This window comes from Zalophus californianus, chromosome 1, assembly GCF_009762305.2.
Source record: "Zalophus californianus isolate mZalCal1 chromosome 1, mZalCal1.pri.v2, whole genome shotgun sequence".
Lineage (NCBI taxonomy): Eukaryota > Metazoa > Chordata > Mammalia > Carnivora > Otariidae > Zalophus > Zalophus californianus.
The window spans coordinates 57,930,064-57,945,558 of record NC_045595.1 but is presented as its reverse complement, the minus strand read 5'-3'; the positions used below and the strand labels follow the sequence as shown (position 1 = coordinate 57,945,558).

Here is a 15,495-nt window from a genome sequence, read left to right as displayed (position 1 = left end):
GGCTTAGTCATTAAGCGTCTGCCTTCAGCTCAGGTCATGATCCCAGGGCCCTGGGATCAAACCCCGCATGGGGCTCCCTGCTCTGCAAGAAGCCTGCTTCTCCCTCTCCCCCTCCCCCTGCTTGTGTTCCCTCTCTCGCTGTGTCTCTCTCTGTCAAATAAATAAATAAATAAAATCTTCAAAAAAATTAAATAAAAACAAAGTGAGACTTCTAGTCCACAGAATAAGACATTTTTGTATTTTTCTTCATTTTTACTTATTCCTCTTTTATAGTAAAATTACAAATGACTTGCTGCAAGATTTCCTATTTGTTCTTGATTTTCTTTCCCAGAATCAGGAAATGAAAGCTAGTCCTGGATAATCTATACTTTGTCCATATATTTTCTAAAATTCTGCAGAGATGGGGTTAGTTATTTCCATGCACGTTATAGTTTGTTCATCAATCCTTGCCAAAAAAAAGCAGCACAAACCTGTGCTACTATCTTATACTAATGTTTCTTCCTCCCCAATTAGATCAACCAAATCGTGTTGTTTCTAGCTAGAAAAGAAATTTAAGTGTGTTTTTTGGATAACTTGTTTTCCAGTTAACACTAATCCTGGGTTTTCTCTCTTAATTTGCAGGTATCACGATAGAGGAAACCAGTTTTGGGAAAAGTTATGCACTGCTGAATTTCGAGAGCTCTATGCTCTGGGCAGTGTCCATAATGACCTCTATGTTATAGGAGGACAGATGAAAGTTAAAAACCAGTATCTCATTACAAACTGTGTGGATAAGTACTCTGTAGAACGGGATAGTTGGAGAAGGGTGTCTCCCCTTCCACTGCAGTTGGCATGCCATGCTGTAGTAACCGTGAATAATAAACTTTATGTGATCGGAGGCTGGACCCCTCAGGTTAAGAAATTTCCTATATACCTAGTTGGCATGGCTGTGCTACGTCTGGTGCTGTGTTGAAAAATATTGTAGTTGTTGAACACTAAAAGAGCATGACTTACATCTTGGTAAAATGCCTTTTACTTTATAGACTATTAAACTTAAGATCGTAAAGTGTTAAAGCAGTTTAGGAGAATGAATTTTAAACTGTGTTATTCATAGACATGACTTCATTCAGTATTCATGCTTTGCTCTTTATAATCCTTCCCATTCTTGATAATTATGAAAGATGCTTATGCTGAGAAATTATCTGTAGGGAGCATCTAAGCAAGAGGTGGAGACACTAGATCCTCATTCCACTTCTGTCTGCTTAATAGTTGTGTAAGCTGAGGCAAGTAAGGCTCAGGTCTTTTCCGAATTTAAAGTTCTTACTCTACATGGGAAACCAGAATATTCAACCTGTGATGGCCCAGTCATTTCCACAAAAGTATATTGTGATTTAAAACATTTTATGGCTTTGCTGGGCACCAGCAGATAGAGAAACCAGGATGCCATTTGCATGGAAGCCCAGCAAAGAGATGGCAAGCCAAGACTGCTGAGTCAGTAGAGCATGACCACAGGGGCCCACCCCTTCTCTCTGGGTGTCTCCCCACCCCCCCCACGTGCCTTGAACTCTCGTGGTAGTAGCAGGCCAGCTGCCTTCTGCCCTGGCCTACCAGTTGTTCTCATAAGATGAATCTTACTAGCTCATTGTCCATCCCCATGACAGAAAGCAAACTTATTTTTGCCTGTATGCTTTCTTGTTTGGGAAATTGGCTTCATGATAAAACTGATAAAACTGATGCTTTTTGCATTCGTTTCATAAGCTTGGATTTTGCCATATATCATACCTGTTTTTAAACCTTAAACATCACATTTAATACATTTTGAAATGTGTCCTGTGTATCAAAAAGTAGTACAGATTTAATCACAGCTAGAGGCTAAAACCTTTGTAATTAAGCATTTTCGGAGCTATCCATTACATAGTTAATTTTGCATGAATAAGCTCCAAAGACAATGTAGAAGCTTTTCTTTGGTTTTCTTGCCACTAAAATAAAGATCAAATACTTAAAAATTAGAAGGAAAATTAAAACAATAAAGTCAATATGTGTTACAGTATAATGTCTTTGAACAAATGACACATGAATATTTATTGCATAACAAAAGCGGTCCCTATCTAATACAATACATTAAATTGCAAGATAACCTGGGGTTGTGATTGCAACATAATGATCTTATCCCTGGTGTATTTAAAGTAATTAAATTAATTACAACTTTCATAAGTATAGCAGTTATTTCTGTGTCAAACACCTGCATCCAAAACAAAAGACATTTAAAAAGCATCCTTAGACTGAAGTTATAAAAGTTCTTGACACACTGAAGGCAAAAAAGCACTACTTCGCCTGAAGTTTATGATCAGGGGAAGCCATATTCATGTGTATAAGAATAAATAGTTCAATTTTTACTGTCTCTAGTCATTAAAAATGTATATAAGTAAAATACATAAAAATAACTGCAAATAATGTATATTAATCCATCAATCTTGAAGATGAAGTTCAGACCATTCCCATATAGGTCATAATTATAGTATAAAAATACTCTAATTAGTAAAACACTAAAATGTTTTCTTAATTTTGTTCCATTTGGATTAGAAAGATATAAAGAAAAATGCCTTATGAATTATTAAAATGAGTTTCTCACAAATATCATTAAACTCTAGCACTATAAAGTTTGCTGAAATAAAATTGCACTTTAAATACTGTTCAAGAAAGTTGGGTTTCATTTTTAAGGCTCTGCCATTGCTTCATTTTTTTTTTTTAAGTGCTGTCTTGTCTCCTTGCTCAGATCACAGATAATTTGCTATGAGCCGACCCCCTAGCTCCATTATTACAGAATACAAATTCCTCTGACATTGATGGTAGACTTATCACCCCAAGTCACGGGATCTGGTTGGTGTGTTTGTGAGTGTGAGTCTCAGCAGCTAACTCCTCTTCATCTCCTTGGCTGTCTGCTTAGATTAATTGCATTCACGTACTCACAGAGATTTCCGAGTGGTATGTTATTATACCAGCTGTCATATCTCACACAGATGGATCTCCCTGATGAAGAACCAGATCGACTAAGCAACAGACTGTTGCAGTATGACCCCAGCCAAGATCAATGGACAGAGCGGGCGCCCATGAAGTTCTCTAAATACCGATTCAGTACAGCTGTAGTCAACAGTGAGATTTATGTTTTGGGTAAGAAGAAAGCAGATTGCTAAAAGAGTATGACTACTTTTATTTTTCTCAGCAGTTTGCCTCAGTAAATAAGACCTATTCTCCCTTCCTCTTGCATCCCAGTTCAGATGTATCTGTAACTAGCCAAATGTGTTTTTTTATTTCTTGTTTTTCTAGAGCACAGCCAGATAAGATTAAATGGAAGTCCATTGACTTATGGAAAACAAAATTATTTGTATGGAATTTTCAAGTCCCTTGGAATTCAAGAACAATATTGATACATCTTTATATATAGTATCAAGTAAAATATTTTGAAATGGGAATAAGCCTTTGGCCACCTTTAGTTGATGAAGTGTGTGTTTTAGCAGCCAGCTGTGATTATCTGTGCTAATAGAGTAAGCCACCATAGGTAAGACACACATTATGCCAGCCCTCTTCATTTTGCCTCACCCACCAAATTTCTGTAGAGGTGTAATCAAATAATTCTCATCTGAATGTATTTTTTTTCTTATTTCTTAAATATGTGTGATCTTGTACTAATCAGTAGGAATTGGTGAAAGACTGGTTCATTTCCACTCAAGTGGGTAAAAATTCTAGAACATCTCCTATGCTTCCCTTATCCTTCTTCACTTCTTATTTTTTGCTCTTTTATTAAGTCCTTTGCTCTTCTAAGCACATTTCGTCACCTCGTCTCCCTCTCCCACTGTCCCTGTCCTGTGTGGGAAAGGGTGAGACTGGGACAAGGAGGCTGACTGGCTGGTAAACTGATAAGGATTCCAGTATTCTCTACTTCATCTCATGCACATTGATGACTAACTGGCAAGAACATAGGGAAGGTGATGGATACCAAAAAGAAGGCAAAGAAAAAACATGAGATATGGGCTGAGAGCAAACCAGGCATTTGAATAGACTTTTTTTTTTTTGCTGAAGGGAAGCCATTATCTCTTGGCTGCCTGCACAGCATGAAGCAAAATAATTAATGCACTCAAATATTAATAGTTTTATAATTTTAAGAACATTATGCAACATAATTTATGACTACCTCAGTGATGAGACTCGTAATTATAATTAAGTTTTTCCCCTGGAAATATATCTGTTACTTGGTTATAACCATATGCTGTGTCATAGGCCCAGAAGAGACAATATCTAAACCAGGATAGATCGCTTAGGATAGATGTATAACTCCAGGGAGGGAAGGGCTGATCTCCTAATTATATTAAAGTTGGAGGTAGTCAAAAGTGGGATAAAAGTGATTTATCAACTGAACAAAAATGAGATTTCTGCCTCATGTGGAGCCACAGCTAGGCTAGATGTAGGATAAAAATGTAATGTTTTGTTTGTTTTTGGTAAGTTATATGGGGAAAAGCACCTTCCAGACAGCCTTTGGAAGCTCACCCTTGTTGGCATGAACAAATGCCCACTAGATGAATGAAAGAGGCAGATGCTAACAGATCTGCAAGATCTGGGTGGGTGACACCCAGGAAGGGAGATGATGCAGAGCAGCAGGGAAGAAGACAAGGAGGAGAAAGCTCAAGCAAAGGCTTGGAGGTGAGAGTGGAGGTGGTAAGAATAGAAAATGAAAGGAGAGTGAGTAAACGAACCCACCAGGTGCAGGGAGCTGCAGGAGACAGAGTTTACAGGTTAAACTGGGAGCCAGGTTACAAAGGACTATAGTGGAGAACCAAGAGAATAATAGAAAGTAATGAAAAACTATGCAGAAGCAACATGATTACATCAAAAACTAATGATGTATTGTATGGTGATTAACATAACATAATAAAATTAAATTAAATAAAAAAAATATTTGGGGAGTATTGGTGAGGTGAGGATTAAAGAACAGATCAAAGGTGCGAAGAGACTGAAAATGGAGAGACCAGTCAGGAAGGCTTTTGTAGTAGCATAGAATATAGTTTCTGGATATTCAGAACTGAGTCATGATTAAATAAAACAAAGTTGTAAAGTCCCTACAATATAAGTGTTCAGACATTATTATAACTACTGTTTTTTGAGCCCCTTTGTGTTACAGATACTTTGCTGAATTCTTTGCATAAAGAAATTCATTTAATGCTCATAAAAAACTGATAAAGTATTAACTTTTCTGTATAACAGACTAGATATCTAGACTAATCCACTAAAAATGCCAAAAAAAAAAATGTTGGGAAAACATTTTTAAAATTTTTCTGAAGAGCTTCTAAGATCTTGTAATGGCAGTAGGAATTTAGCAGGCCAAAAGCTAAGTGAAAGCAGGCGGCTTCCAACTATGAAGAAGTGAGTGAGTCGACATCCTCTCCCCAAAAAGCAACTATAAAACCAGAGAGATTTTTCAAAAACAGCCATTTCAGATCAACAAATTGAGAAGAGCTTATCTTCTCAAAACTGCTAAACTTGAGGTAAGTCTTCAGGCAGTCCTTGGCATTCTTTCCTGAGCTGCCCCAGTTCCCTACCCAAGTTGATCCAGCATGGGAATTCTAGCAGAGTGGGCTAGCTGTGAAAACCAGCATCTTTGTTTGCCAGAGGAGGCTGACATGTTTGGGAGTGAAGGGTGGGAACCTACACTTAACAGTGACAAATGGGAAAAGCCCACATTTCTTCTAACCTGAGTTTTTAGTCCTGCTTGGGACAGCAGCAGACAGGAGAATTAGCCGGAAATTTAATAGGGATGTTCCAGGAAAATCCTGGATATGAGAGTCCTAGAGGGGCTTAATAAATTCTCCATGCATCCCTGGAGACTAGGGAAGCTGCACAGACATGGAGCCCGTAAGAGAATATAAGCTCTTCACACATTCCTGGATGACTGGGAGTCTGAGCACATGTACAGAGATCTGAGAAGGCCAGGCAGAAGGTAAAAGTCATGGTAGACTTGAAAACTGCCTGAGCTTTGAATGTGCTCCCAGCCTACACATAGACCCACCAAGCGAGGCTGGAAGCCTTACCAGTGTTTGAGTACAAACAATTAGTCTTGACTTGACCTGAGCCATGAAGAAATAAGAGTAACACCTATGCTTTAAAAAGAGAGAGAGAGAGAATTTTTAAAAATGGAGGAGAAAGCAAAACAAACCACAGGAGAGGCATATTAAATCTAAGCAAATTACTTAAAAACAACAGCAACAACAACAAAGGAGAAAAAGTACCCTAGGGGGGGAAATAAAATTAAAAGTTGCTACAATGTATTATTTTAAATGTCTAGTTACCAACAAAAATTTACATACAAAGGAAAATAGGGAAGTGTAACCCATGCTGGGGTGGGGGCAGGGAAGCATTCAATAAAACCTGTTTCTGAGGGGTTCCAGATGTTAGATTTAGCAGGCATAGTCTTCAAAGTAGCTATTAAATATATGTTCATAGAATGAACAAAAATCATTTTTAAAGAATTTTTAAAGAATTCCTTTAAAGAATTAAAGGAAAATAAAATGACAGTGACTCCCAATGATATCAATAAAGAAATAGAAATTATCTAAAAGAACCAAATGGAAATTCTAAAGTTGTAAAGTATAATAACCCAAATGAAAAATTTACTAAGTGGGCTCAAAAACAGATTTGAGTTGTCAGAAGAAAGAATCCATGCACTTGAAATAGATTAGTGGAAATTATTAATCTGAAGAAGAGAGGGGGGATATTGGAGAAAAATTAGCAAAGCCTCAGAGACAATATAAAATACCATCGAGTCTACCAACATACGTATGGTTCCCCAAAGAAGACAGAAAGGAACAGAATTTTTTTTTCAACTAATAATGGTCAAAAACTTCTCAAACTTGATGGAAAAACTTTAATCTCTATATCCAAGAAGTTCATTAAACTCCAAATAAGCTAAATTCACATAGATCCTCACCTAAACACATTGTAGACCATGCATTGAAATATAGACAAAAAAAATTCTTAAAAGCAGTAAGAAAGAAATAACACAGATCATAGTATATGATCATAACATCATAATATACTCAACAGGTGACTTATCATCAGAAATAGTGGAGGCAAGAAGGCACTGGAATAATATATTCAAAGTACTGCGAGGAAAAATACTCAACCAAGAATGTTTCTGTGTCCATCTTCTATGTTCGGCAAAACTATTCTTTTAAAATGGAAGTGCAGCAAAGACATTCTCAGATAAATAAAGACTGAGATAATTTGTGGCTAGCAGACTTGCAAGAAATACTAAAGGAATACTAAAGAAATACTGAAATCCTTCAGATTAAAAAGAAATATACCAGAATAATTCTAATCCATAGGAAGAAATGAAAAGCACTGGAAATGACAAATATATAGGTAAATATAAAAGACTTTATACATATTCTTTTTTCATCTCTTAATTTCTTTAAATGATATAAGAGCAGATAAAACAATAATTATGGAACTATACTGTTGGATTTATGACATATGTAGATATAATACATATAACTATCAGAATTGGAGAGGAACAAGAGATGTATTGGAACAGTGTTGCTATATTTTAATAAAATTAAGGCAGTATTAACCTGAAGTAGATTGTGATAAAGTAACATACATATTAGAATTTCTAGAGCAACTACTAAAAAAATTTCAAATAGTTTAAAAATCAAAAGAATTAAAATGGTACACTTAGAAAATGATAAACACAAAAGAAGGCAGTGAAGGAGGAACAGAGGAACAAAAACAGTATGAGACGTTGTAAATCCAACTACATAAAAAATTACATTAAATGGGAATGGACCAAATACTTCTATCAAAAGGCAGAGATTTCAGACTGAATAAGAAAATAAGACCAAGTATATGCTGTCTATAAGAGACACATTTTATATTCAATTACATGAATAAGTTGAAAGTTTTATTATTTTATAGAGAAAGACCTACCATGCAAACAGTAACTTTAAGAGAATTGAAGACGGTTTATCATTATCATACAAAATTGACTTTAAGAAAAGAACTATTACTATAAAGATAATTTTGTAATAATAAAATGATCAATAGACCAGGAATATATACATATATTACATATATATCTCAATTATAAATGTGTCACACCCAAAAACAGAGCTCTAAAATACATGAGGCAAAAACTAAAATGAGAACTAGAAAATCACCATTGGAGATCTGTATCCCACCTTCAATAATTGATTGAACGATCAGACAGAAAATCAGCAAAATGATAAAGACTTGAACAACACTATCAACCAACTTAACCTACCTGACATTTGTAGTACACACATATAATAGTGAAATACATATTCTTTTCAAGTGTACATGGCACATTCTCTAGGCTTAATCATTTGCCAGGTCATAAAACAAGTCTCAGTAGATTTGTTTTTATTTCTTTTAAAGATTTTATTTATTCATTTGATAGAGAGAGAGACAGGGAGCACAAGCTGGGGGAGGGGCAGAGGGAGAGGGAGAAGCAGGGAGCCTGATGCAGGGCTTGATCCCAGGACCCGGGGATCATGACCTGAGCTGAAGGCAGATACCCAACTGACTGAGCCACCCAGGTGCCTCTTAATAGATGTTTTAAATTGATGTTATTCAAAGTAAATAACTGACCATAAAATAATTAAATTATAAATCAAAGACAGAAAAAGGAAATGCTCAAATATATGGAAATTAAACAGCATACTTCTAAAACTTTGGGTAAAGAAATCACAAAGGAAATAAAATATTTTAAATTGAATGAAAACTATAGGTGTATATCCCTCATGACCATAGATTCAAAAATCTTTAAGAAACACTTAGCAAATTGAATCTAGCAACATAAAAATGATTATGTGTCATAAAAAATCCTTAAGAAACAATAAGCAAAGTGACTCCAGCAACATAAAAAATGATTATATGCCATGGCCAAGTGGGATTTAGCCCAGAAATGCAGGAATGCAAGGTTGGTTCAATATCCAAAACTCAATGTAATACACCATTTTAATAAGGGACAAAAACCAAATGGTCACCTCAATGATGTAGAAAAAGCATTTGACAAAATTCAACCCCCATTCTTGATAAAATTCTCAACAAATTAGGAATAGAAGGGAATTTTCTCCACTTGTTAAAAGGTGTCTATGAAAAACCTACAGCTAAGATGATACTTAGTGGTGATTTTTCTACCTCCGGTCAGGAACAGGGAAAGATGCCTGCTCTGGCTCCTCCTATTCAGCATTGAACCAGAGGTTCCAACCCATGCAATAAGGCAAGAAAAAGAAGTTAAAGGTATATAGATTAGAAAGGAAGAATTTAAAAAGTCCTTATTCACAGATTATATATTCTTGTGTGTAGAAACTCCTAATGAAGCTACAAAAAGTAAATAAATAGAAAAGAAAGACTACTAGAGCTAATAATTAATTTTAGCCAAGGTCACAGTCTAAAGAGATCACAGGATATGAGATCGTACACACAAATTAACTGTATTTCTATGTGCTAGCAACTAACATTCCAAAAATGAAATTGAGAAAATAATTCTATTTCCAATAGTATCAAAAAGAAGAAGAAGGGCACCTGGGTGATTCAGTTAAGCATCCAACTCTTGATCTCAGCTCAGGTCTTAATCTCAGGGTCATGAGATCAAGCCCTGCATTGGGCTCCACTCTGGGCATGGAGCCTACTTAAAAGAAGGAGGAGAAGTGTATGAATACATTTAACCCCCAAACTGTGAGAATCATATGCAGAAAATTATAAAACACTCCCGAGAGTTAAAGAAGATCTAAATAAATGAGATATATTCCTTGATTATGTATTCAAAGATTCAAAATCATTAAGATAGCAAGTTTCCCCAAATTGAGCTATATATTCAATACAACCCCTATAATATCCCAGCATTATTTTATTTCTATTTTTTAGTCTTAAATATTTTTTAATTTTTTAAATTCCTGTATAGTTAACATACAATGTTCTATTAGTTTCAAGTGTACAATATAGTGATTCACCAATTCTATATATTACTCAGTGCTCAACAAGATAAGTGTACTCTTAATCCCCTTCACCTATTTCACCCATTCCCCCCACCCACCTCCCCTCTGGTAACCGTATTTGTTCTTTATAATTAAAAGTCTTTTGGTTTGTCTCTTTTTTTTCCTTTGTTCATTTTCTTAAATTCCACATATGAGTGAAATCCTATGGTATTTGTCTTTCTTTGACTAACTTATTTCACTTAACATCACACTCCGTAGCTTGTTGCAAATGGCAAGATTTCCTTTTTTTAATGGCTGAATAATATTTCATTGTATATATATATATATATATATATATATATATATATATACACACCATACCCTCTTTATCCATTCATCTATCAGTGGACATAGGTTGCTTCCATAATTTGGCTATTGTAAATAACCAACATTGTTTTTTAAAATTGACAAGCTGATTCTAAAATTATGTGAAGACATAAGGGATGTAGAATAACCAAAATGATTTTTAAAAAGAAGAAAGTTTGAGGACTTAACTCATTTTAAAAACCTATTATAAAGCTATAGTAATTAAGATGTAGTATTGGCCTAAGGACAGGCAGCTAAATCAATAGAACAGAAATGAGAGTCTAAAAATAAATTGGTCTTTGACAAAGCTGTCAAGGCAATCAGTGGGGAAAGATGAACTTTTCAGCAAATATGCCAAGACAATTGGGTAGCTATATGCAAACCAATGAGCTTTTTCCTTAGGAAAAAGGAAGGAAAAAAACACAAAAACCTCAGTATGGACTCCAGATTTAAGAAAACGTCGGAGAAAATGTGGTGACTTTGGATTAGCAAAGATATGAAACTAAAGGCATGATCCATAAGAGGAAAAGTGTTGAGTTGGACTTTCTTAAAATTTAAAAATTTTTGTTCTTCAAAGGGCAACATTAAGAAAAAAGAAAAGCAAGAGACTGGGAGAAAATATTTATAAATCGTATATCTGATAAAAGTTTTGTATTCAGGGGGTGCCTGGGTGGTTCAGTTGGCTGAGCATCCAACTCTTGGTTTTGGCTAAGGTCATGATCTCGTGGTTGTGGGATCAAGCCCCGCATTGGGCTCTGTGCTCAGTACAGAGTCTGCTTCAGATTCTTTCTTCCACCCCCTCTGCCCCTCCTCACTATCTCTCTATCTCTCAAATAAATTTTTTTAAAAAATTTGTATTCAGAATAAAGTAGTTTGTAAATAATTTTTGCAACTCAATTTTAAGAAAACAATCTAGTTTAAGATGGGCAAAAGGTTTGAATAGACATGTCACGTAAGAAGATATATGCCTATCTGGTAATCACATGAAAAGATGATGATTTCTCATCAAAAACCATGGGAGCAAGTAGGCAGGGAAAAAACATTTTTAAAGTGTTAAAAGAACTGTCAACATAGAATTGTATATTTCATGAAAATATCTTTCAGAAGTGGAAATGAAATACTTTCAAGGAAAGAAAACTAAAATGCATGGGAATAGATTTACTCTAAAACAATTTACTCTAGCGAGTAGCAAGTAGATTTACTCCACAAAAGAATTGTTTAAGGAAGTTCTTCAGACAGAAGGAAACGATGACAGAAGGAAACTGGGAACATCAAGAATGAAATAAGACCAATAGAAATAGTAAATATCTGGGTAAATATAATAGAAAATTCTTCCCCTTTTGAGTGCTTTAGAATGCCTTTAGTGATTGAAAGTAAAAAACTACATTTTCTGATGGGATTTTCAATGCATGTAATATATGAGACATATATTTATATAGCATAAAGAGGGAAGGTTAACGGGACTTAGAAGGGAGCAAGTTTTCTACATTCCAATTACAATGGCAAAATATTGATTCTAAGTAGACTATGAAGTGTTAAATAATTTATTAATCCCCAAACCAACCACTGGAAGAACTATAGTTAGAGATACAGTCAAATCACAATAAATACATTAAGATAGAAAACTAAAAAATGTTCACATAATCCGAGAGTAGACAAGGAAAAGAGGAACAACAACAACAACAAAGAGCAGAGGGAATAAACACAACACAAACAATAAAATGGTAGACCTTATTCCAGCCATAAAAACTACTTACCTTAAGTGCAAATGGAATAATGATACCAATCAGAAAACAGAAACTGTCAGGATGGATTAAAAATAGAATAATCTAATAATATGCTGTCTACAAGAAATCCAATGCAACTATAATGACGTAGATAATTTAAGAGTGAGAGGATGGAAAAAATATATGATGCAAAACTAATGAAGTTAAAGCTGGAGTGTCTATATTAAAGTCAAAGTTAACTTCAGTGCAAAGACAATTACCAGGGATAAAGGAGGACATTTCATAATGATAAAATGATTGATTTACCAAGAAGACATAACAGCAGTAAATGTGTATGCACATAACAATAGAACTTCCAAATACATGAAGGAAAAATTGAACTGAAAGGTGAAAGAGACAAATCAACAAAGATATATTTAACATTCCTCTCTCAGTAATAAACAGACACTTAATTATAGAGAACAAACTGATGGTTACCAGGGGGGATGGGTTAAATAGGTGATGAGGATTAAGGAGTACACTTGTGATGAGCACCAGGTGTTGTATGGAAGTGTTGAATCACTATATTATACACCTAAAACTAGTATTACACTGTATATTCACTAGAATTTAAATAAAAATTTAAAAAAAGAAAATATATTGAGTTGAATGAAAACACAATATATCAAAAATTATGGGGGTGCCTGGGTGGCTCAGTCAGTAAGCGTCTGCCTTCGGCTCAGGTCATGATCCCAGGGTCCTGGGATCGAGCCCCACATTGGGCTCCCTGCTTGGCAGGAAGCCTGCTTCTCCCTCTCCCACTCCCCCCTGCTTGTGTTCCCTCTTTCACTGTCTCTCTCTCTCTGTCAAAAAATAAATAAAATCTTAAAAAAAAAATTACAGAGTGCTATGGAAATAGTGCTTAGAATTTAATTTGTAGCATTTAGTGCTTACATTAGAAAAGAAAAAAGGTCTCAAATATCTAAGCACTCACCTTAGGAAACTAGAAAAAGTAGAGCAACATAAATCCAAATCAAGCAGAAGGAAGGAAATAAGAGAAGAGAACAATGAAATTGAAAGCTAAAAAAATAAAATAAAATATAGAGACAATCAATGAAAACAAAGCTGTTTCTTTGAAAAGATCAGCAATTGATAAACATCTAGCAAGAGTGACAAATAAAAAGAGAAATAAGGTGCAAACTACCAGTATCAGAAATGAGAAAGAGCATATCATTACAGTCTTCCCAGACATTAAAAGGATAACAGAGCAGTGCTACAAAAAACTCTAGACACATATATTCAACAACTTAAATGAAATGGACCAATTCCTTGAAAACCACAAGCTACATAGCCACTTAAGATGAAATCAGGAACTCAAAACTATTAAATGTATTGAATTCTTAGTTTATAACATTCCAAAAAATAAATTGCCAGACTTAAAAGTTTTCACTGGTAAATTTAACCAAACATGTAAGAAAGAAATAACACCAATTCTGCAACCTCTTTCAGAACCTATAGGGAGAGGAAACACTCAAAAACTCATTTTATGAGGCAACATTGCCTGATCTGAAACCAAAGATGGTACAGAAAAAGAAAAGTACAGACCAATATCCCTCATGAACATAGACACAAAAATCCTCAAGAAAATATTGGCAAGTTCAACCCAGCAATATATAAAAAGAATAACACACCGTGACCAAAAATGAGTTTTATCCTGGGAATGCAAGATTGGTTCAATATTCAGAAATTAATCAATGTAATCTACTGTATTAATTCTATAGACGAAACCACATGCTTACATCAATTGATGCAGAAAAATCACTTGAAAAAATATAACACCCATTCATGATTAGAAACTCTCAGCAAACTAGGAAGAGAAGGAAACTTCCTCAACTTCTCAACCTATTAAAGGGGACCTATGAAAAAGTTACAGTTAACATTATTCTTAGTGGAAAAATTGAATGCTTTTTCCCCTAAGTTCACGCATAAGGAAAGGATGTCCACTGTTACTATTCAACATCATACTCGGAGTCTTAATGCAATAAGGAAAGAAAAAGAAAAGTTAGGCAAAGAAAAAGAAGAAATAAAATTCCGTGTCAAATGACATCTACATAGAATCATCTGTGTAGAAAATCTCAAAGAATCTATTTCTTAAGTTCTTAGAATTAATGAGTTTGGTGTTGCCAAAGAATAAAAAAAGTCAATCTTATTTCTATACATTAGCAAAGTATAAAAACAAAATTTGAAAACTATTTACAATTGCTCCAAAGAAAATGAAATATTTATATATAAATCTAACAAAACATGTATAGGACCTATATGCTAAAATTACAAAATGCTGATGAAATCAAGGAGGATTGGAAGATGCAAGTATAAATGTCAATTCTCCCCAAATTGATCTATAAACTTAATGTAATGTCAATCAAAATGCCAGGAATTCTTTTGTAGCTATAGACTATCTCATCTAAAATTTATATGAGAAGACAAAGAAACTAGAGTAGCTAAAATAATTTTGAAAAAGTATAAAATTGGAAGAATCACACTATCTGGTTGTAAGTTTTTCTATAAAGCTAAAATAAGGCAGTGTGGCATTCGCACAAAGATAGGTAGATAGATACATCTATGGAACAGAATACAGAGCCCAAAAAATAGATCCACACAAGTATGGTCAGTTGGTTTTTGACAAAGATGCAAAAGAAATTCAATGAAGAAAGGATAGTCTTTCAGGCAGACAGCATTGGTGTTCTAATGAACTTTTATAGATTCTGTCATTGAAGATTTGGCATCCATTGATCACAGGGCCAAACTAACTGCCAAAGTTTACATCTCTCCACCTTCTGGGTTTTGTGGATGCTTGAAAATGATATAACAAATCTCCAACCACAATTCCTGACATCTGTGTTTCTCTTCCTGCCAAATAGGGGCTATCTCCACCTAATAACTTCCTGCCATATAGTAAAAAAAGCTTGTTTTCATGCTTTCCCTCTGCCCCTTCTGCCTCCGACTGACCTTGGTTCTTCTCCCCTGCAGCCCCTTGTGGCATGGCATGCCCACTTCTCTTAGGAATTGTAACTAATAAATTCTTATTTCAATGTCACTGATCTCTCCATGTCCTCACTCAGTCACCTTTATAGATTAAAATTTTATACAATCAAGATAATTGGAAAAAATGGTCATATGTAAGAGAAAAAAAGAACTTCAGCCTAAACCTCATACCTTACACAAAAATTAACTGAAAATGGATCATATATATAAATGTAAAACAATGGGGTATCTTTGTGGCTCAGTTCGTTAAATGTCCAACTCTTGTTTTCAGCTAGGTCATGATCTCAGGGACATGAGATTGAGCCCTGCATTAGGCTCTGGCTGAACGTGAAGCCTGCATAAGATACTCTCTCTCTCCCTTTCCCTCTGCAACACCCCCCCAACTTGCACACGCTCTCTCTTTCTCCCTC

The 15,495-nt window shown here is 34.9% G+C and overlaps 1 protein-coding gene across 3 annotated transcripts in view; it reads left to right on the top strand.

Moving 5' to 3' along the window:
* Nucleotides 1-15,495, top strand: part of KBTBD12 (kelch repeat and BTB domain containing 12) — a 73,593-nt gene that overhangs the window by 12,930 nt on the left and 45,168 nt on the right. For 2 of the 3 annotated variants that reach the window (XM_027581732.2, XM_027581733.2), the window contains 2 exons: nucleotides 622-892; nucleotides 3,000-3,150. In XM_027581732.2, the coding sequence (XP_027437533.1) occupies nucleotides 622-892; nucleotides 3,000-3,150 (422 nt within the window). Of the gene's footprint in view, nucleotides 1-621; nucleotides 893-2,999; nucleotides 3,151-3,306; nucleotides 3,590-15,495 lie in introns of those variants that run through there. The other variant, XM_027581734.1, reaches the window with a different exon arrangement.